At 43.6% G+C, this 21,604-nt stretch overlaps 1 protein-coding gene across 8 annotated transcripts in view; it reads right to left on the reverse strand.

Annotated features, from left to right (window-relative positions):
* The window catches only part of SH3TC2 (SH3 domain and tetratricopeptide repeats 2), a 100,800-nt gene that overhangs the window by 62,308 nt on the left and 16,888 nt on the right, over positions 1 to 21,604 (reverse strand). For all 8 annotated transcript variants that reach the window (XR_011389809.1, XM_051843487.2, XM_070076283.1 and 5 more), the window contains exons 2-8: positions 19,720 to 19,818; positions 15,535 to 15,662; positions 12,460 to 12,565; positions 11,810 to 11,953; positions 10,229 to 10,448; positions 9,048 to 9,121; positions 6,792 to 6,987 (exon numbers count right to left, since the gene is read on the reverse strand). Coding sequence is in view for 7 of the 8 variants with exons in the window: in XM_051843487.2 (XP_051699447.1) it covers positions 6,792 to 6,987; positions 9,048 to 9,121; positions 10,229 to 10,448; positions 11,810 to 11,953; positions 12,460 to 12,565; positions 15,535 to 15,662; positions 19,720 to 19,818 (967 nt within the window). In the remaining variant the exon portion in view is untranslated. The remainder of the gene's footprint in view (positions 1 to 6,791; positions 6,988 to 9,047; positions 9,122 to 10,228; positions 10,449 to 11,809; positions 11,954 to 12,459; positions 12,566 to 15,534; positions 15,663 to 19,719; positions 19,819 to 21,604) is intronic.

Here is a 21,604-nt window from a genome sequence, read left to right on the forward strand (position 1 = left end):
CAGTCAGATTTTGGCTGGCACTTCAGACCTCGGACAGGGGTTGACCTTAAAATGCCCTCTTCCCATGGTCAAGAGATAGGATCCTGTACCTATGAAGCAGGAAAATGGAATCAAGCTTCCTACATAAAGACAGGAGTCTGGAAGGGCCGCAACTTTCATATAGAGGAAAACATAATACCTGCCAAGGACCTACTTTTAATATGCCTGAGTCCTTGGGTTAAAAATCAGACACTAAATTTATGCTATTAGGAGGTGTGGGAACTGATTTTATACTGAACTGTAGGTACCATACTGAGACTATGATACTAGAAAACCAGTCCTGGATCACTATGAGTTCCTAAGATTCAGGATAAGCAAATGCAAAATCTACTCTGCAGAGCATTTTCCTCTGTCCAAGATCCACGCAACATATCTCTTTTTTTAAAAAAAAACATTAGTTCACATGCCAAAAATAACCACACAAGAAAATGAACAGCTCATAAAAAAACCAGTAGATGTACTAAAATTTAATAATATAATTAACACTTAGAAAATTAAAATAATATAATAATAATCTGAAGAAAAATTTATAACAAGCATACTGAAAAATAATGAAATAAAAATAATAAATGGAAACTGCAATGAAAAGTTGGAACATTGTGAGGCAAAAAAAAAATCCTATATGAAAAATAGAAAAATAAATAGTCTAGAAGTGGAAAACAAAGCCAGGAAAATTAAAGAACTATATGAATGGGTTCAATAGTTGGTTTAGTCATAGTAGGGGAGAGAATATTGCCTAGAATGACAAAAAGATGAAAAACATACAAGATTAAGACTGAGGATAGAATGAGTCCAACATACCTCCAATAGGAATTCCAGAAGACAGACTTAAAAAAGAATGAGAGAGAGAGGCAATATTCAAAGGAAGAATGACTGAGAATTTTCCAGAATTGAAGAAAGACATGAGTCTTCAGACTGAAGAAGCACACCAAATCCTGAGCAAAATAAATAAAAACAAATTTTAACATGATTTCCATTGGTTAATAGTATAGTTCTTTTCAACTTGCCTGTTTCTCCTGGTCTTTCATTTTGGGTCCAGTTAACTATTACCTAATTGTTCAATTTCATGAGGTAAAGGAGCATATATTAATAAAATAAAAACAAGGCCGGTGCTGTGTCTCACTTGGCTAATCCTCCGCTGTGGCACCAGCACCCAGGGTTCTAATCCCGGTTGGGGTGCCAGATTCTGTCCCAGTTGCTCCTCTTCCAGGCCAGCTCTCTGCTGTGGCCCAGGAAGGCAGTGGAGGATGGCCCAAGTGCTTGCGCCCTGTACCCGCATGGGAGACCAGGAGGAAGCACCTGGCTCCTGGCTTCAGATCAACGCAGTGCGCCAGCCACAGTGCACCAGCCATAGTGGCCACTTGAGGGATGAACCAACAGATAGGAAAACCTTTCTCTCTGTCTCTCACTGTCTAAATCTGCCTGTAATAAAAATAAATAAAATAAAATAAAATATAATAATAAAGGCAAACACTGAAATTAGTGAAATAGAAAACAAAAACCAACAAAGGTCAACAAAAGAAAATCTGGCTGTTTGAAAACACTAATAAAAAAGACACCTTGACAAAATCCATTTGCCTGGAGTCAGTGCTGTTGCTCAGTGGGCTAAGCCGCCATCTACAATGCTGGAATCCCATATGGTCACTTGCTCGAATCCTGGCTACTCCAATTCCTATCCAGCTCTCTGCTAAAGTGCTTGGGAAAGCAGAGGACAGCCCAAGACCTTGGGCCTCTGCACCCACATAGGAGACCTGGAAGAAGCTCTTGGATCCTGGCTTCAGCTTGATCCAGCCCCAGCTGTTGTGGCCATTTGGGGAGTGAACCAGCAACATAAGTTCTCTTTCTCTCCCTCTTTCTATAAAAATGCCTTTCAAATAAATAAATAAATCTTTAAAAAAAATCAATTTGCACAGTTGAAGATGTAATTTTATACCTAGCTAAATTATCATTCAAAAGCAGATTTTAAGGATGTTTAAGAAGAACAAACATTGAGGTCCTAGGGTATTTACAAATTACATATTTCCACTGAAATGATTACTAAAAGACATGCTGGATATGAAATATGGAATGAAAAAGGAAGTAAACAATTTTTTACTAGAGATATCATGGTACAATTGTAAATTATCAATGACAAGGAGAAAACTGTCTTTAAAAAGTAGGGAAAAAATTGCATATTTGTAAAGAAATGGCCATAAGACTGATAGCAAAAGTGATTATCACAAAAAATAGAATTATAAAGAAGACACAAACAATAACAAAAATATAAGAATATAAGAAAAGATATACTTTATAAAACTGCATATTATAAAATACTGGATTTTCTTCTATGTTCTTTTTTTTCTGGTTTTGAGTGTGGTAATCTGTCATTCAGATTTTTTTAATTCGGGCATCTCAGCATATAAACCTTTAAGTAATTCTTTATTAAAAGCAGTATCTATTACAATATTAATAAATACTACATTTACTTTTTTTTTTTTTTTTTTTTTTTTTTTTTTTTGACAGGCAGAGTGGACAGTGAGAGAGAGAGAGACAGAGAGAAAGGTCTTCCTTTGCTGTTGGATCACCCTCCAATGGCCGCCGCTGCAGCCGGCGCACCGCGCTGATCCGATGGCAGGAGCCAGGATCCAGGTGCTTTTCCTGGTCTCCCATGGGGTGCAGGGCCCAAGCACCTGGGCCATCCTCCACTGCACTCCCTGGCCACAGCAGAGGGCTGGCCTGGAAGAGGGGCAACCGGGACAGAATCCGGCGCCCCTACCGGGACTAGAACCCGGTGTGCCGGCGCCGCAAGGTGGAGGATTAGCCTATTGAGCCACGGCGCCGGCTTAATAAATACTACATTTACAATATTAACTGAAAAGAGCCAATTGTAGAAAAAATTTATGTAAAATTTTAAATATGTAAAACCATAGTGCTTTTCTTTGTTAACAAATGCCTATTTTTAAAATGTCTCATAATATGGATGGGAAAGATTCACATCAACTTCATATAGCTGTTGCCTCTGGGCTGGGAATTGGAAGATAAAAGCAGAGAGGGGCTAAAAGGTATCTTCAGGCCGGCGCCATGGCTCAATAGGCTAATGCTCTGCCTAGTGGAACCAGCACACCGGGTTCTAGTCCCGGTCGGGGCTCCGGATTCTGTCCCAGTTGCCCCTATTCCAGGCCAGCTCTCTGCTATGGCCCGGGAGTGCAGTGGAGGATGGCCCAAGTGCTTGGGCCCTGCACCCGCATGGGAGACCAGGAAAAAGCACCTGGCTCCTGGCTTCAGATCAGCACGGTGCGCTGGCTGCAGTGTGCCGGCTGCGGCGGCCACTGGAGGGTGAACCAACGGCAAAGGAAGACCTTTCTCTGTCTCTCTCTCACTGTCCACTCTGCCTGTAATAATAAAAAAAAAAAAAGGTATCTTCAGTTGTATCTAAAATTCCTGTTTCTTTAAAACATATACAGCATTTTCAAACACTCAAATCAAGTGTTTTCTAAAAGCACAGAAGTTTTGTAAAAAGCAACCAAAACAAGGAAGGGTGTGGTAGTCTGTCTTTCAGTTTCAAAAGCTCTGAAATCTACAGAGTCACTCTAGTAAAACCCAAATACTATGCTTGGACAGAATATCAAAATTTTACATTTTTAAAACCTGTCACGAATTTTAAAAACCAGTTTGTTGTGAAACAAGGTAGCTGGTGTCAAAATCTGAGCCAAGAAAAAAAGAAAAAGAAGGGAAACCCACAAATTTGCTTCTGTGCATGAGCAGGTTCTTTTTCTCTTATGCGAGAGGCACAGGCAAACTGACTTAGAAATAGCTTCTGGAGAAACTGTACCGTTATGCTGTCAGTTAGGTACACACAGACACAAACTCCTCAGCAAGTAATACAAGTACCAGAACAGCCCAGGGAGAGCACCTCCAGGAGGGAATGGAGACTTCAGCCAAACACTGAGACTGCCTTCTGGAACCTGATACTAAACAAACTCAGCCTGAGAGTGACACCCAGCGGCCAAAGTCAGCCCAGCGCACGGACTTCCACTCACTGCTGCTGCCGGTCAAGCTCTTCTGGCTGCCACTGCTCTGAGCCCAACTTCCATCCCTCAGTGGCCGTGGTCCATGGATGTCTGTGGTCTAGGGAAGGTGTTGGTGGCTGTATAAGTTCCCAGCTCCCTCTGCTCCTTCTTCCACCCCTTCCTGGTTCCTGGCTCACTTTCCCCTTCCCTACTGAATGTGTAGTCTCTGGAGCATTGGGTCCCACAGGGAACCAGGTGAGGACAATGGACAGCACTTTGGAAATAAGGAGAAAGTCGTACTGCCACCTCATGGGACACGAGGATGTTCCTCAGTGAGAAAGCGTCCCTTACAAATAAGCCAGGTAAAATGTAATGACTAAACTAGTTTAGTCATACTGAGCTATTGTTATTTGAAGCAAGGTGTAAGATGCAGAAGTCCAAGTATGATTTATGGAATCTGGCAACCGTCTCCAATGTTCAATTAAAACTGCCTCTCTAAGATTTCTACCACTACAATGACAAGAACAACAACAACAATAAGAGCTAATGAGTAATGAAGCATGCACACACACACACACACACACTCATATAACACTGTTAAGTGGTTTATGTGCTCATTTTAACTCAGAGCAAGCCAATTAGGCAAGTACTAATATTATACACATTTCACAGATGAGAAAACTGAGAGAGAGAGAGAGAGAGAGAAGAGAGAGAGAGAGAAATTAACATGTCCAAAGTTACAGAGCTGGTAAGCTGATGAAGACACAGGTTATGGTCTGACTCTGACTCCTGAACTTTGCAAAAGACTAAGCCACTCTACTGCCCAAAGGCTTCCCAAGGGACACCCCCAAAACCTTTTCTCAGTGGGTCCTGCCTTTCCTGAGGACAGCATGCAGCATCAGACTTCCCCCACTTCCTCCCCACAGCTGGGCCTTCCTCTCTGTAACCTCCTCTGTCTCCTTGGCCACATTCTTTCCTCTGCTCTAAGGCGCTTCCACATCAAACCTGTCTTCTACTCCCTTTATTCTTTCTCCCTTTCCCCAGGACCTCAGCTGCAGAGCCCACTGAATTGAGTGTCAGTATTCTGGAATTCTAGACCCAAGGCCTGCGTTCAGCCCCTTCCTTTCTGAAATCTCCCTGGTCCCTGCAGTAATAGGAGAGGTGGTTTAGAGCTAAGTCGTCACCTTGGCTGCCCACCAGCCCCACCTGTGGCCCTTCTCTAAATGTCACTGCCATGCCCCACCCTGGCCAGGTGGATGTGAGCCTCTGAGAGTAGAACACAGGTGTCCACATTTGCAAAGTTCCCAGAACCTCTGGCTTCCTGTAGGTTGGTCCTCAGCAGCGGCCTTTCCTCTCCATTCCCGTGCCTCTCCCAGGCGCCAGTCTCAGCCTTCTCACTGGTCTCCTGCTCTCCTGCCCCCAGGCTCCCTTGCTGATGCACTCCTCACCCAGAGCCAGGCTTAGCCTCCTAGAGAACAGGTCCAAGATATCAGAGCCTTGCTCAGAGACATTCAGGGGCTCCTCGTTCCCTGCCAGGTGAAGGGCGGGCCCTGCATGGGCACCCCTGACTTCTCTATCATTACCCCACTGAGCCTTTGATGTACCAACTCCTTCCTGATAATTTATCTCCTAATGAGCATGAGCCATTCCTCAAGCATCACCATGGTTTCCTACCTGCCACCTCTGCTCCCCATGTACATCTGTTAAACTATTTTACATCGTGCAAAGTTCAACTCAACGTCGCCTTTCTCATGAAAGTTCTCCTGATGTCCTTTTCCTCCTTAGCAGTGACCACAGCTTGTCACATTTCTCCAGGAGCTCAGTGGGTAGGCTACCTTATTTAGAGTTATTTGGGTTCCACATTTCTGCACAGAAAAAAAATGTCCTCTTTGCTCTTAGCCCCACAAAAGCCTGGGCATAGCAGGAGCTTCTATCCTTTCTACACTCTTCTTGCTGGCTTTCTCCCTTGAGAGAGGGAATTCCAGTCTGAGTACTCAGATTCTAGACACTGCTTGGACCAAATTTTCTTGGTGTAGCGTGCTATGGTGCCTCAGTGTCAAGAGCCAACTCTATTTCTCCTGGGCCCAGGCTCTCTGTACATCCCTGTGCAGAAAGCCCACCCAGAGAGAGTGGGCAATACTGCCAATCTCAGCCCTCCAAGCAGGGAGGGTGGATTAGGCTGCCCTGAGTTGCTGATTGCTCAGGAAGGTGAGTCTGCTCCTCAGAGCCAATCCTTCTGGACTCAAGGCAGACAAGGGGAAAGGGTGCACTCTGCTCTCCTAGCCGACACTGACTTCACTCCTCCAAAGTTGAATTTATGAAGATCTATACAGGAGACCTACACAGGGACCTGCCTCCCAGACCTACATGGGAGGGAAATTCTCACTGACCAAACTGGTCATCTATTTCTCCCTGTGCATGCCCATCTCCTGATGGGCTCCTTGGTTGGATAGGGTGAGTGGCAGGATCCTAGTACCAAAACCACACCCTCAGTGCCAAACAGCAGGCCCTTTGCCTGGGGGTTGCGCTTCTCTTCCTGGACTGAGGCATCCCAGTGACCCAGTGTCGAAATGGACTCAGTGGACTCATTCCTGATCACTCACTTCTTCCTATCACTCTGTGTCAGCCCTGGTTGTCAGAATGTGCTGCTCCGGCTCTGTGTTACCAGGGCACCCCTGAAGTGCATCTACAGATCAGCTCAGAGAGGAATGGAGCACTGGGGAAGGCAGCCCAGCTCCAGGACATACTCACTGCCATACTCACACGGAGGAGTAAGAATCAGGATCTATGTTCCTGGTAGGCACAAAGCCCACTTCTCCTGAGCTCATGGACTTCCCGATGAACCACTGCAGCCCGGGAATAATGAAGCCGATGATCTCGATGCTGTCTCCCTGCTGGATACTCAGTTCATCCTTTGCTTCCCATTTATAATCCTTCAGGGCCTTACATCTTCCTCTGCCTGTGCAAATAGGACCAGGTCAGCTCAGTAAGACACAAACGGCTAAGTGCGCCTTCGTCCTCCAACATCACATGATGAAAGGGTTCCCGACTTTAGGATTTCAAGGACCACTAAAGACTCCCACCACCCAATTTAAAAAAAAAAAAAAAAAAAACTTGCAAGAAGGACACAGTATACCTGGCTTTTCATTTTGCCAGTATAAGACATGCAAAAAAAAACACCATAATGCATTTTCACCATCATTTTAAAAGAGAAAAATATGTTTTAACAAACATAAGAAAGATGTTCTCAAAGATGTTCTCAGAATACTACATATGGCTTAGATCGGAATAAATGAAGCTTATGGAAAACTTTCTGTATTTTCCTAGTTTGTCTGATTTTGCCCTGTTGTTATGATAAACACTTTGTCTTGTTTAGCACAAACCTGCAACCCAGGTGTGAGAACCATGGTCCTTTCTGTTCCTTTGGCCACTATGACCCTCGGTCTCCCCAGCTTTACAAAGGGGTGAATAAAAGGGTCCGCATGCATAAATATTAGGAATAGTCACTGAGATAAAGTACACAATACCTGGCCCCTAGTCAACCCTCAACAAATGTCAGTCTGCTTATTGTTTGTGACCCACAGGGTTCTAAAAGACCCTCCTAACAATAGTAAGTACCCAGTTTGACAGGTTGCCTACTCAAGAGTCCGGTAATGACACGTATTACCAGTGTTGGACTGGCCAACAGATAATGTCCATTCAAGTCCATTTGCTCAGATCTTCCCAGGAGCCCTTTCTTTTCATGAGAAAGTGGAGGCCTAGAGAGAATATGTGATTTTCTGAGGAGCTGATTGTGGAAAAACTGGGCCTACAACTGAAGCCTAGAAAACCTCTGGTTATCCCTTCTTCCACTAACCCTGGTCTAGTTGAGACCAGGGCTTTTGTATACTTCTGTTTCCATATTTGCATTAACTTCTCTGCTAAAGCTACTGGCTTAATTTTTTTCTGACACCTTGGTCCATTTTACAATGCCTGTGTCTTCAAGATCAGGATGTCTCAATGCTGTGAGTTGATGAGAGCTTTGTATGATTCCTGTGATTTACAGACGTCATTCGGTTTAGTCCTCAAGACAACACTTGAAATTGATTTTATTGTATCACTTCACTACTGAGGAAGTTGCAGCAGAGTGAAAGCAGGTGAATTGGTGGAGGTCATGCTGGTTTTCAGTTTCGGAGTCAGAATTTGAGCCCAGAGCAGACATCAAACCCCGTGATTCCAGCTCCAAGACTGCACTGCCTCAGATACAAACCTTGTTTGTCGTTGAAAACTGACACTAATTCCTTCTATTTCTTTTTCCAGTTGTTATTTAGACTTAAATAATTGCACTTTCTGCCAGGGCAGGAGGCAGAGAGTTGGTTGGGGAAGCTCTAACAATAAAGATGAAAGGCAGAAATAACCAGATATCTAAAGCAAAATGAACTTAATTATCCAGTAGATGCATGCATACAAACAGATATGTGCATATGCACATACAAGTAGAAATTATTTACAATGTGTATATGTCTATATATGTGCATATTTAATCACTTATTCAACAAATATTTACTGAGTACCCACCATATGCCAGGCATTCCTGCTCTTCATTAATTCAAAGTTAGTCTCACAAAACTCTATGGAGTTACATTACAACGTTTTGACCAGAGATTGAAAACAGGCAGCCTGCAAGTCATACTTGGCTCACAAAATGTTTAATTTGGCCCGTGCCAGGCTTTTCTTTTCACTCATATATCCTTAAATCCCTGTGGTCCCTGTCATTCCCTGACGTTTCCCATGCCATCCCTCCATACATTTGTGTGCCTTGCCTGCCCCAGCAGGCACCTGTGTCTCGGCCCTGTATTGAGACCTCTCATTTCACAGGCAAGGATATGCATGTGTAGACAGTGACCAGCTTCTCTAAATCCAGACAGTAGCAGAAGTGAGACAGGAATTCACATCAATTGACTCCAAGCCTGCAGATAAAATTAGGAGGCAGGACATAATTATCTCTCTAACAATACTATGTTTTCCATTCAGCCATACCAATCTGATAGGAGCCTGTCCAATCTCTCTTCCTGGAAAGGCCACAGCTTCCTGGATAATTCTTTAGGAACCATCTGCCAATGGAAAATGAGGTTTGTAAAACAGATTTCAAAAGCTCGAAACAATGAAGAATCCGTTAGAATAACAACAATGATGATAGGTTTGGTTCTTCCTCTTCTTATAATGATGACAAACATTTATTGAGAACTTGCCTTATACCAGGCACTGTGAAAAAGAGAGAAGTTCAGCAGATCTGGAATGTTTTCCAGCTCTGCAATGAGTTTGTCAGTTAAATAACTAATAAATGATTCCTTTATATTCTCCAGATTCCCAACCAAAGCTACATACACGGTCCACAGCCTAGGGCAATGTTTACAGCTCCTCTATGTGTTTGAGTTTTTAATATCTTACAGCAGACATTCTGAAACTTTAGTGTGAAAAATATCCCCCAGGGGGCTTATTCAAAATGAACACCCAAGGAGAGTCTGAGGTGGGTCAGAGGGCCCGGACTTACGGTTCAATCCTCAGGTGGTACTGCTACACGTGACCTCCAGCTCATACACTGTGAAGCACAGTGTTGTAGTCAATGGGGTTTGTTTCCTCCAAGATATGAGGTCCATTTGAAACTTAGACTTGTCCCCAGTTCCATCAAATTGGGCAAAGCTTAACTGTTTTTTTTTTTTTTTTTTTTTTTTTTTTTTGACAGGCAGAGTGGACAGTGAGAGAGAGAGACAGAGAGAAAGGTCTTCCTTTGCCGTTGGTTCACCCTCCAATGGCCGCCGCGGCTGGCGCGCTGCGGCTGGCGCACCGCGCTGATCCGATGGCAGGAGCCAGGATCCAGGTGCTTTTCCTGGTCTCCCATGGGGTGCAGGGCCCAAGCACCTGGGCCATCCTCCACTGCACTCCCTGGCCACAGCAGAGAGCTGGCCTGGAAGAGGGGCAACCAGGACAGAATCCGGCGCCCCGACTGGGACTAGAACCCGGTGTGCCGGCGCCGCAAGGCGGAGGATTAGCCCAGTGAGCCGCGGCGCCGGCCTGCTTAACTGTTAATAATAATAAAGATAACCAGATTTTGTTTTCTCCCCAGCACCATGGAAATCCTTCTTTGAAACCAGGTCCACCGTTCTATACAGACCCCTATCTCTCCAGGACCCTCTCCCAGGAGGCTGCTGGCTACTCACTGGTGGAAAGGTAGAGGCAGGGGCTCCAGGGCTGCCACAGGCACCAGGCCTCGCTGACCTGTCACCAAGGACACGCCTTCCCACTGGGACACGCCTTCCCACTCAGACCCGCCTTCTGCTATCTTCACGGAGATTAATTCATTCTTGCAAAGTGTCAAGTACTCCCCTTCCTTCTCAGCTGGTTGAGCCACAGAGCACATGGCTCTGCAGAAGAAGTGGCCTGTAGACAACAAAAAAAAGGTCTTTCCAAGGGGAAGCAGGAAGTAAAAGGGTATTACCACACAATGCACCATCAGGCAAAAGCCCAAGCACTTTTTGTCCTGGGAGTAAAGGAGATAGTCCAAGGAGAGGCACCACGAGAGTCCCTTGTGATGTCAGAAAAACTGTTATCAGGAAGAATGGGACTAGGAGGGAATTCACTTAAAATAGACACCAACAATTCTGAGTAATCTGTGAGAATGAGTCTGGATTGAGACTTTACTTTGTAAAGGAGATGAAACAAACACATATAAAAATATATCTATATTTAACAAGACTTAGCTATAATTACAACCTTGGGTTTAGTCTTAGAACCACAAAAAATGAATTAAGGTAATTTAGTTGAATAGAATTATTCCAACTAAGTTTTATAGCAGTACAATGTGAAGTCCTTTTCCTTATATATGCTTTGTATCATACAATCATCAAGAGAATTCTTTTTGCAAAAATATTACACACAAATCTGGCTCTTTCACTGTGTTTGTTGTGTCACTACACTCTGCCACCCCCATTATCCACTGGTCAATGGTAACCTGGATGAGATTCACACTGGTAAACAAATCAAAGGGTGCTCTAAGGGGTTCTGCAACATCACTCTACTCAATTTTAGGACATTTCAGGTTTTGCAAAACTTCTGACTTTATTTACAAATTATATCACACATTTAGAAAAGCACTTTTCAGTCTTGAATACACTCTAGAATCACATGGGAAACAATGCGTAGGTCCCCACCTCCAGGGATTTCATCAGCCTCTTTCTAAAACTCCCCAAGCAAGGAGTGGATGCTTGGTGCCATAGTTAAGATGCCAGTTGGAACGCCTACATCCCATATCAGAACACCTGGGTTTGGGTCCTGGCTCTGCTTGATTCCTGCTTCCCACTAATGCACACCCCGGGAGGCATCAGGTGGTAAGCAGTTGGATCCATGCCACCCGTGTAGGAGACCCAGATTGAGTTCCCGGCTCCTGGCTTTTGCCTGGCTCCTTCCCAACTGCTGCAAGGATTTTGGAAGTAAATCAGCCCATGGAATACACCTCTCTCCTTCTTTCAAATAAAAAATAATTAATTTGTTAGTTAATTTTAAAACCCCCAAGGAGTTATAATATTAATCAGCGAGGCTAATGATCCAAGCAGGTCACATGATGTCAGTGCTGAGCTGAGAAAGACTTTTGGAGAAGAGAAAGGTATATTTACAACAGGCAGGTTCATTTGTGAATATTTTCATATTCGAGTGATTTTCACCTCCCTTTGTATCCCACTTATTTCAGAGACTCTGATAAATACCTGGATAAGGTCCTATCCACACCTTTACGCCACACTTACCTTCCTGTATCAGGAGTCCCAGGTACATTGTTTCCAGGTGTTTGTCATCGACAGACACTTGGATCTCTGTATCCTCCACCAACCTGCAGTTGAGCCAGTACTTGTGGTCAAAGAGGAGATGCTCCAGACATGTAGATACGTAGCCTGGAAGTCAAGCCAACAAGATTGCTAAACAAAATGACTTATGTCACTAGCTCAGCGATGAAGAGAATGGGCAAGCTCCCCCTGAGCATGATCACCATGATCAAAGGGAAAGAGATTTATTTATTAAAGATTATAGATAAAAATTTATTTAGTAAAAATAAATAAATAAATAAATAGAAAAAGAAGCATCAACATTATATCTATCTCAGTCCTTTGGATTTAGTAAAGGACCAAATTGTTTGTCAATAGCAATTGATTAGTTACCTAATAAAGAAAGCACTCCTGGGACAAAAAGAAGCAAACTTCTTCACAGGACATTTTGGTGCAAAAATGAAAATTTACAGTAGATTTAGCATCAGGCAGTTAGTGATATTTCAGAAGTTAACCATCCTCTTAAAGGATTTCTCTCTCTCTTTAAATTATCAAAGACAGACCAATTCTGAAATGTCAAGTACTACAAAAGGGCTGCACTGTGAAGTAGGCCTTCAACCTGTTCTAGGTCATACCTAAATTCAGGTATGTGGAGAACTTCCATATTTCTTCCATGGTCTTGAAGGTGATCAGGAACTGGGCCCTTTGGGACTGGATACTGACCAACCTTGCAGAGAGGTCCTGGATAAAGAGAGCAATGAGTCAGCCCGGAATGACAGATTGCCCTGTTTACAAGCTCACCTATGGACCAAATGCTTTGTATGAGCCTCCTGATTGCAATATTTGTTTTTATATGGCAAAAAACAAAAAATAGGAACATAAATATTTATCAATAGGAAATTAATTACACTGGAATATGGTTCATCCATACAGTGAAATATTATCTATTATATTATAAGTATATTATAATATAAAAAAGCTGTGTGTTGACATAGGCTCCAAATAGACACAGCCAAGTGTCTATTAGAACAGCAGCAGCAGCACAAAAAAAACAGGATGTAGAACTATGTGCAGAGGATGCTACTGTTTGTGCTTAAAAAAAAAAAAAAAAGCAAGACTGATGCTGTGGCATAATGGGTAAAGCCATCACCTGCAGTGCTGGCATCCCACATGGGCACTGGCTGAACACCTGGCTGTCTCCCTTCCAATCCAGCTCTCTCCCTATGGCCTGGGAAAGCAGGAGAAGATGGCCCAAGTGCTTGGGCCCTTGCACCCATGTGGGAGACCTGGAAGAAGCTCCTGGATCCTGGCTTTGAATCAGCCGAATTCTGGCCATTGTGGCCATTTGGAGAATGAACCAGTGGATAGGAGATCTTTCTCTTTCTCTCTCTCTCTCTCTCTCTCTGCCTCTGCCTCTCTGTAATTCTGCCTTTCAAATAAATAAATAAAACTTTTTTATACAAAATGTTTGTGGGAAGGTAGAGGATGAATCATAGAAGGTACCTTTGAAACAAATTTGATTAAAAATCTATGTCTAAGGATTAATTCTGTGGATCTGGGAAGCAGGAAAACTCAAACACATAAGACAAAAATCATTCATAATCCTTTCCACTTGGAGATCACCTTTAATCTACACATGAGTTTCCTTGTAACTTTATATAGGTAGCTGAATAGTACCATAGTATATAAACTGTTGTGCAATCTTCTTTTGTTGCTAAACATTTTTTTGTAAAACATCTTCCATGTCATTAAGTACTCCACACTATTTTTAATGGTTACAGATATCACTGTTACATTAACATAATTCCTATAATTTCCTTATGGCTTCACATTTCAGTCGTTTCACAATTTTTGGCATTCTAAATGGTACTTTGATAAACATCTTTGTAACATGTTCAATTTTTTAAACATATATTTATTTATTTGAAAAGCGGAGTGACAGAGACAGAGACAGAGACAAAGAGATCTTCTATTCATTCGTTTACTCCCCAAATGGTCATAATGGCTGGGGTTGGGCCAGCCCAAAGCCAGGAAGTCCATCCAGTTCTCCCACATGGGTGCCAGGGTCCCAAGTATTTGGGAAATCATCCGCCACTTTCCTACGTGCATTAGCACAAAACTGTAGCCGGGACTCATAAAACCAATATAGGATGTAAGCATTGCAAGTAACAATTTAACACCGTGCCACAACACCAGCCCCCCTTGATTGTTTTGACAAAAGTAATTCCAAGCAGTGCAACTGGGAAAGCAAGGATATGCACATTTGCAGTCCTAAAATGCAGGCATGCAAATACTCTGCAGAAAGCTCGTTCCTGTTTAAGTGAGCACAAGCTGAACAAGAGCAGGCCTGTAAGCCTCTTGTTTGTAGACGCCTGAGAAAACAGACTCAGATCACTGCCTTGACTTGGTTTTCCCCAAAATCTTTCCCTGTTGCTTGCCCAAGCCTCTACAGCTGATGATCATCAGTGATGGTCAGAAGACTCCTCCCCTAGAACATGCTCCACCATGAAGACCACCAACTCATGTAGCCCTATCACGAGAGAGCCTTAGGGGACTCAGGAGAAGAAGACAGAAGAACACAAAGGAAGTTCCCATAGCCCCAAAATCAGACTACTGGGTTCCACCATATCAGACTCCAAAAGGCCCCAGATGCGTAGAGGATGAAGATCCTATAACCAGGTAAGAGGTGCTTGATAAAAATTGATTTATATGGAATGTAACACACCGGGCACTCCACCAACTGCTTTATCAGCAGTACCTCATTTAACTTCCCCAATAACCCAGTGAACAAAGTGCAATTATCACATTTAATCCATTCTCAGAGGTGCTTTTTTTGCACTGAACCATTTCTGAAATAGAAGATGAGGAACACAGAATTATACTTAATTGGCAGCCTTTGCTTTCTCTCTTGAAGGGACATAAAATACTGGTGTACTTTATAATCAATGGCATCTTGGACTTAATGAAAAATGGCATTATTCCTACTTTGTATCCCAAGGGTCTGGGTACAGAGAGGTCAAGCACCATGCAAATAAGCTGCACATTGCTCACTGGCTCTCAGGCACAGCTAACTTCAGGCTTCAGCTTCAGCCATGAGCTTGTCCTGCTCAAGCCCCAGCCCGGAAGACTAACCCTCTCAATCAAAACCCTGCCAACCATACCAAAGGTACTCAAATTAAAGGAAAATCAGTTGTACAAATTCACAGCTAATATCTCTAAGTTCCTGAATTCAGAGATTAAAAACTAAAATATCCTCAGCTATCATTTTAAATTTTTTAAATTTGTATTTATTTATTTGAGAGTTAGAGTATGTACTTAATGCATAAGTACATTCCACATTAAAAAACAATTAACATGGAAAATTTTGTTAGGTATATTATATCAAAGTAAAAAAATTAATTAAACTAAAATGTACCACATTAGGAAAAAGTATAGTTATAAGGTGGGTCTTCCAAGGATTCCCATCTACAGAAGGTAACTAACTTTTGAAGGTCACCCACTAATAGAAGCAGGCTTGAACCAAGTTTTCTCTGACTCAGTGACTTCAAGTTGCCCTATTCCAAGTTCCTCCCCATTCCTGTGAACCAGAAAATGTGTCCTGACTGCCCATTCAGTCAGCCCATGAGGCGGAAGGATAGAGGTGCTAGGGATCCTGCAATGGAGGGATACTTGCTCCACCGCTGAGTTCACCTGCTGGCACTCACACTCACCTTGAACAGCGTCCGCACCTCCTGGTCTTCATTCTCCAGTGCCCAGAGCCGCCTGCGTGCAGCTTCCTGCAGTGGTGCGTTCACGCACCTCCTGGAGCGGCTCTTCACACAGAAGGAGAGAGTCAGGTCTTAAAAGAGAACAGAGGGAGAAGGATCAAGCTGGAGATGCAATATAAGGGAAGAAAGCATTAGATTAACCCCCAGTGTTTTTCCCACCTGTTTGTGTAAAGCCTAAATTGATGCCCTCATTAATTACAGACTAGAGTGGTCTTAACAATCCCTGAGCACACCTTAAAATTGTCCTCCCCATACTGAAGCCCAGGAGGGCTCTGGAACCCAGGAATTGATGCTATACTGTTGGCTGTTTCTGCATTGTACAGGGTTTATTCCTAGGCTGTCTGGCACCACATGTTGGTGCTGACACCAAGCCAGCCAGGTGTATATGGGCTCCTGTGGATGATCCGTGAAACCGTTGAGCAATATCTAAGGAAATGGACTTGTATTAGGTAATAAACATAAAATATTTTATGCATTATACATGCACACAACCCTTTTCTCTAGCCTATCTCCTTCTGATACTGCCTTTATTGATGTTTCTCAGGGTAATTGATTAATGTATTAAGGTCTTCATTCTAATTTCTTCGAAATGCACCTTCATCCAAAACACACTTGTAGAGAGCAACCTAGGAGTCAGGGTTGTTCTAAGCATGGAGGATACTGCTGAGAACAACACAGGCATGGTCCCTGTTCCCATGGAGCTTGTATTCTGCTTTGCAAATAACTAATTTCACAAATGCAATGACTTCCAGTAGAGAAAAGTTCCATGAAAAACATGTAATTGGGTTGAAAGAGGTGCAGGAAAGAGCACCCTGAGAAGGTTCATCTTAAGATTGCACTTTCGGCCGGCGCCGCAGCTCACTAGGCTAATCCTCTGCCTTGCTGCGCCAGCACACCGGGTTCTAGTCCTGGCTTGGGGCGCCGGATTCTGTCCCAGTTGCCCCTCTTCCAGGCCAGCTCTCTGCTGTGGCCCGGGAGTGCAGTGGAGGATGGCCCAAGTACTTGGGCCCTGCACCCCATGGGAGACCAGGATAAGCACCTGGCTCCTGCCGTCGGATCAGTGTGGTGCGCCGGCCGCAGTGCGCCAGCCGCGGCGGCCATTGGAGGGTGAGCCAACGGCAAAGGAGGACCTTTCTCTCTGTCTCTCTCTCTCTCACTGTCCATTCTGCCTGTCAAAAATAAAAAATAAAAAAAAAAGATTGCACTTTGCAGTGTGCCTTCTTCAGACAATGGGCACTCTCAAGAATAATCATTCAACACAATAAGCAGGGGAGGCACTGAACTGGACCATCTCAGAGGTCTCTTTCCTAACTCCAACTTACCAAGACCTTTGAAAACGATCTTTGTACAGCCCCTATCCTGCTCACCTGGGTCTACAGCAACCCTGAACTCCCACCTTTAAAAGGCCTATTTTTAACCTGGAAATCCTCAAAATGCTATGTCTACAGATCTTAGGCAACATGCAGCAATTATCTGACTTTGATGTGAACTTCAGATAGATGTTGGTTCGAATCACTTTCTCCCTGGTCTATGTTCCAATCTCATCCAACCCCTCCACTTTCAGCAGTTCCTGTCCAGCCCACTGATAGCTTCAGTGCTCGACAAAGTCCAGGTGGAGGCCCACTACGAAGGTGAAACCCAGGGAGGAGTCCCACAGACTCAGGCTCAAGGTATGGCTCTACCCCTCAATAACTGCCTCCTTGAACAATTAGGCAGCTCTATATGCTTGACTTTTCCCATTAGCAAAATGGCTTTGATGGTACCTGGCTTGCAGGGGTTTAAATGGCTTACTAAATGAGATTATGCATATAATCCTGTTTTGCTGAGCGCCTGGCACATATCAAATGTTCAATAAACACATAAATAGCCAACAATAGCCTCTTCTCCCTGCCCCACTCCCTAGGACTCCAGCAATTACTGCCCACAGGTGTTCTCATATGACTTTTGACCTTGACAATAACTGATTCTGTGAGTCCTTTATTCCATGCCCCTTTTCTCCCATCCTTCCAAATCCTAACCCAAGTCTACTCTGGAATTTCAGAATAGCCCCTGCTGACTGATAGCCCCTTTGGTGTCAATCTCCTGGCCACGTGTATGAATCCATGGATGCAGAAATCCAGAGACCTGGATTTAAACAAGCAAACTGCTTTTGAGGTCTCAACCAGGGAGGACTGATTCTCAGAGCAGAGCTTCTGGGCTCACAGTGAGACCTCACAGTGCCCAGAGGCAGTCATAAATCAAATTTGCTCTAGTTCAGTGTGGAGGATGTTGTCATATTTTAATACTTCCAGGAGCCAGTCTGTAATCATGGTAATGTATCTGACTGATTCTCTCTGCAGTTGCTCTGCATCAGGGAGAGATTGCCAGCAAGAGCTGAGTCTCCCCACTCTGTGACCTTCCTGGAAATAGCACCATGGCAGACAACACTGTAAGATGGACAAGTCCAGCCTGCAGTTGGTTTGGTTTAACCTACGGATACCCTTCCTTCATTGGCCTTCATGCACTAATGAGGCAAAACGCTGACTCCACTGCACTTATGAAACAACAGATGGTGATTGAGGTTTTTTTCAGGGATGCCCCCAGTTGTCGGGCAGAGAGGCAGATTGAAACAACAGCATGAAACAAAGGCTGAGGTTTTTCTCATTGTCAACCAAGCAATTTGACAGAATTTCAAACTGGGAAAAGCAGAAACCTGGTATGACATTTATATAACATCTATTCAAATGATTCATATCCTTAAAGATTCATAATCTCTTTTGCATCCCAAGAAAGTGGATATTTGGAGGTGTGATGGAACATGGTGGTTACAAACAAGGATTAAGGCTTGCACTCCTTCCTCATTGTATGTTGACTGAGAGGAAATGAAATTACTTCCCTCTCTGAGGCTCTGTTTCCCACCTGATAAGTGGTTGGTTGGGTGTCTCTACCTAAAGATAAGAACATGTAAAAATCTCTTGACGTATCATTTGTCCTCAAAAATGGTTCCCATTATTGGGCCATAGACACCGAGACATCTACAGGCTGTCCCTACAGTTTCTGGCACACGGTTCAGCACAGGTGTAGCTTTCCCTAACAGCAGCCTTCTCTTCCAGCTTCTTTGAGGAATCTTGATGGGGTTCTTGTGAGAGACATGTATCAAGAAAAAGGCTTTTTCACATTAATTTCAAAATTTTTTTCTGTTTCTGAAAGAGGCACACAAACACACAAATGTCCTCTTTAGGCAATCTCACTCCACATATTCAGCATTTCATTCACTTATTATATAATAAACATTTATTCAAAACATCTCTATATAATGTATTATATTAGGTATTATTTAGAATTTAAATATGACCTCAACATATTTACTCAATGAGCAATGAATTTGTTATAAGTTTTCTGACCGGCAACTGTGTACACTTTTTGAAGTACCATGTTGAATATATAACTATATTTAAGAGGCAGGTGTTTATCCTAGTTGTTAAGACATCCATGTCCCACATCAGAGTGCCTGGGCTCAATTCCTGGCTCTGCCTCTTAACTCCAGCTTTCTGCCAATGCAGATCCTGGGAGGCAGCAGTGATGGCTCAAGTAATTGGGTTCCTGCCACCCACATGGAAGACTGGATTGAGTTCCTGGTTCCCAGCTTCAGTCCTGTTCAATCCTAGTACTTGTGCACCTTTGGGAAATGAACTAACAGCTATGAGCTTGTTCTCTACATCTCCCTCTCCCTCTCTCTCTTCCTCTCTCTATCAAACAAATAAATAAAAATAAAAAAGAGGCCTTAGTAAGGTTTGGCTGCAGGCCTTTAAAAATACAGAAATAAAACAAAATTTACTCCTTCCCCCCAGCCCTGGGAAATCCCATTGATGGTATGCTTTCCTCAACACAGGAAGTGTATGACACCCCTCATATGTCCCAGACTGCGCCAGCCTGAGAAGGTTCAGATTAACGTGGAAGGCGATGGAGGTTAATAAAAGGTTTGTGAGGAGCACTGCAGTCAGACTCATGCAGACAAGTGGGCATTTGGTGACGGTCTCAGGAAAGGTAAGGCAGAGGGAACGTGCAGATGGGAGGTAAGGAGGTTGCTGTAATAATCTACCTGGAAAGTGTTTTTAAACATAGCACTTATCCTTGGGATTCAAATACCTGGAGTCATGTTCTGTGACAGGAAACATCTTTCCTTGTATTCAGATGGGGAGATACCCTCACTTGATATGGCTGGATCCTGGGAAGGAACTTCTTTGCCTGGGGAAAATACAATGAAAGAGCATTTGTAAGAGGGTAAGCAAGATACAAGCAAGGGCTGCAAGGTTTTGTCAAGGGACAATTTTTTTCCAAGACTGGTGACACAAGAATTCTCTTATCACTACTGCCTTAGAATTATTTTGTACTCAGCTGCTATCAGAAAACTGTCATACTTGCTATCTCAATCCTGCAGCCGCCTGGGTGTCCTCTTTTCATTAAAGAAGCAGCCCCACCCATAGGTGAAGCCAAGTCCCAGGGCTTAGTCCACTAAAGGTGCTCAGCACATTTGTGAGCCTACACAGATCACCATGGCTCTGACTACACTAAAATTAAGCTCAAGGCTGGAGAAGAGAAGGAAAATGAGGAGAGCGGCATCACTGGCAAGATGACTGGGCATGGTTGTAAAGGCCCTGAAATGTGTGATTTCCCAGACTGTGCTACTCTCTGCCCACTCAGTAGGATCCTGTCTGAGACCTTAGCTCTTCTCAGCTCTACAAAAAGTTCCTATCTTTTCATCCAGACAAGTGGCCTGGAAACGAGAAGATCAGGACATAGACAAGAGCTAGGAGGAAGTGATTCTGATGGTAGAAAGTTGAAAAGAGAGACCCAAGTGGAGCTGTGACACAGGAGGAAGTAGGTGCAAGGGAGCACAGGAGAATTTCACAGCATCACCTATATATGTGGACTTCCTACAGGGTATCTCCCAAAGACAAGAAGGGAGCCCAAGTCTTCAACACATTTATTTCAGCTGCTGGACTACTCTTTTGACCATGAAACTGCTCAAGGACAATACTATGGGGTAGAATGTTACATAAGCACATTACCTGGTCTTAGAAAGAAGGCTGGGAATTCTGACTCAACCACCAGTTGTGAGTCACTTATTTAATCCTCCCAGTTTCTTATAAAATTATGATTCAGGGTCAAGTAGGCCTGGCAGGTTTTGCATTTGGGATCTTTGCTTCTAATGACACAGCCCAAGGGCGCACCGAGATGGACATTCACACTCACTGCTGGTTAGTGCTGAACCTAAATCATCAAATGGCTGTCAAGAGCCCTTGTTTGCATGCAGGTGGATTTTGACACCTAAGTGGAAGACCTTCTATGTCCTGATGGTGGGAGCAGTTAGCATTGTGAATAATGTTAGTAAGGGAAAACGAAATTAATTTCCTCTCAAAAGGACAGAAGGCGAGCCCATCAGCTCACAGTTCTTCATCCAGTAAATCTTGTTAGCTGTTCAGTGCTGAAAGCTAAGCAGCTTAGCTGGAACGCTGTCAGTAATGAGCTAGAGTTGAACAGGATCAAGTTGTAGTTCAGCTTCCCCAGAAACCAAAAGCAACTGAGGCCAAAAAGCACTAATCTGAGAATCATGAGGTACTAGAATGAGCAGGAATTGGGTGTTTTCCTGTACATTTGTTAGATAGCCTTGGGAAGATCACTTCACTTGCCCAGGTTTTGAGATATCACTTTCCCCGTTTATAAGGAAGTGGGTTAGTTTAAATTAGAGCTCTGAACCTCACTTGCTAGTATGAATTGTCTAGGTTGTTTTTTAAAAATAACAATGCCTAGAGGTTCTGGTGTCTGTGGTCTGTAGTACAGATGTAGTTAGTTTCTAATTTGAACCAGTGTTGAGAACCACACACCCAAATTGGTGTATTCGAAATATTATTGTAGCCTGCGCCACAGCTCAATAGGCTAATCCTCCGCCTGCAGCGCCGGCACACGGGGTTCTAGTCCTGGTCAGGGTGCCGGATTCTTTCCCGGTTGCCCCTCTTCCGGGCCAGCTCTC

This window comes from Oryctolagus cuniculus, chromosome 6, assembly GCF_964237555.1.
Source record: "Oryctolagus cuniculus chromosome 6, mOryCun1.1, whole genome shotgun sequence".
In the NCBI taxonomy this organism is placed as follows: Eukaryota; Metazoa; Chordata; class Mammalia; order Lagomorpha; family Leporidae; genus Oryctolagus; species Oryctolagus cuniculus.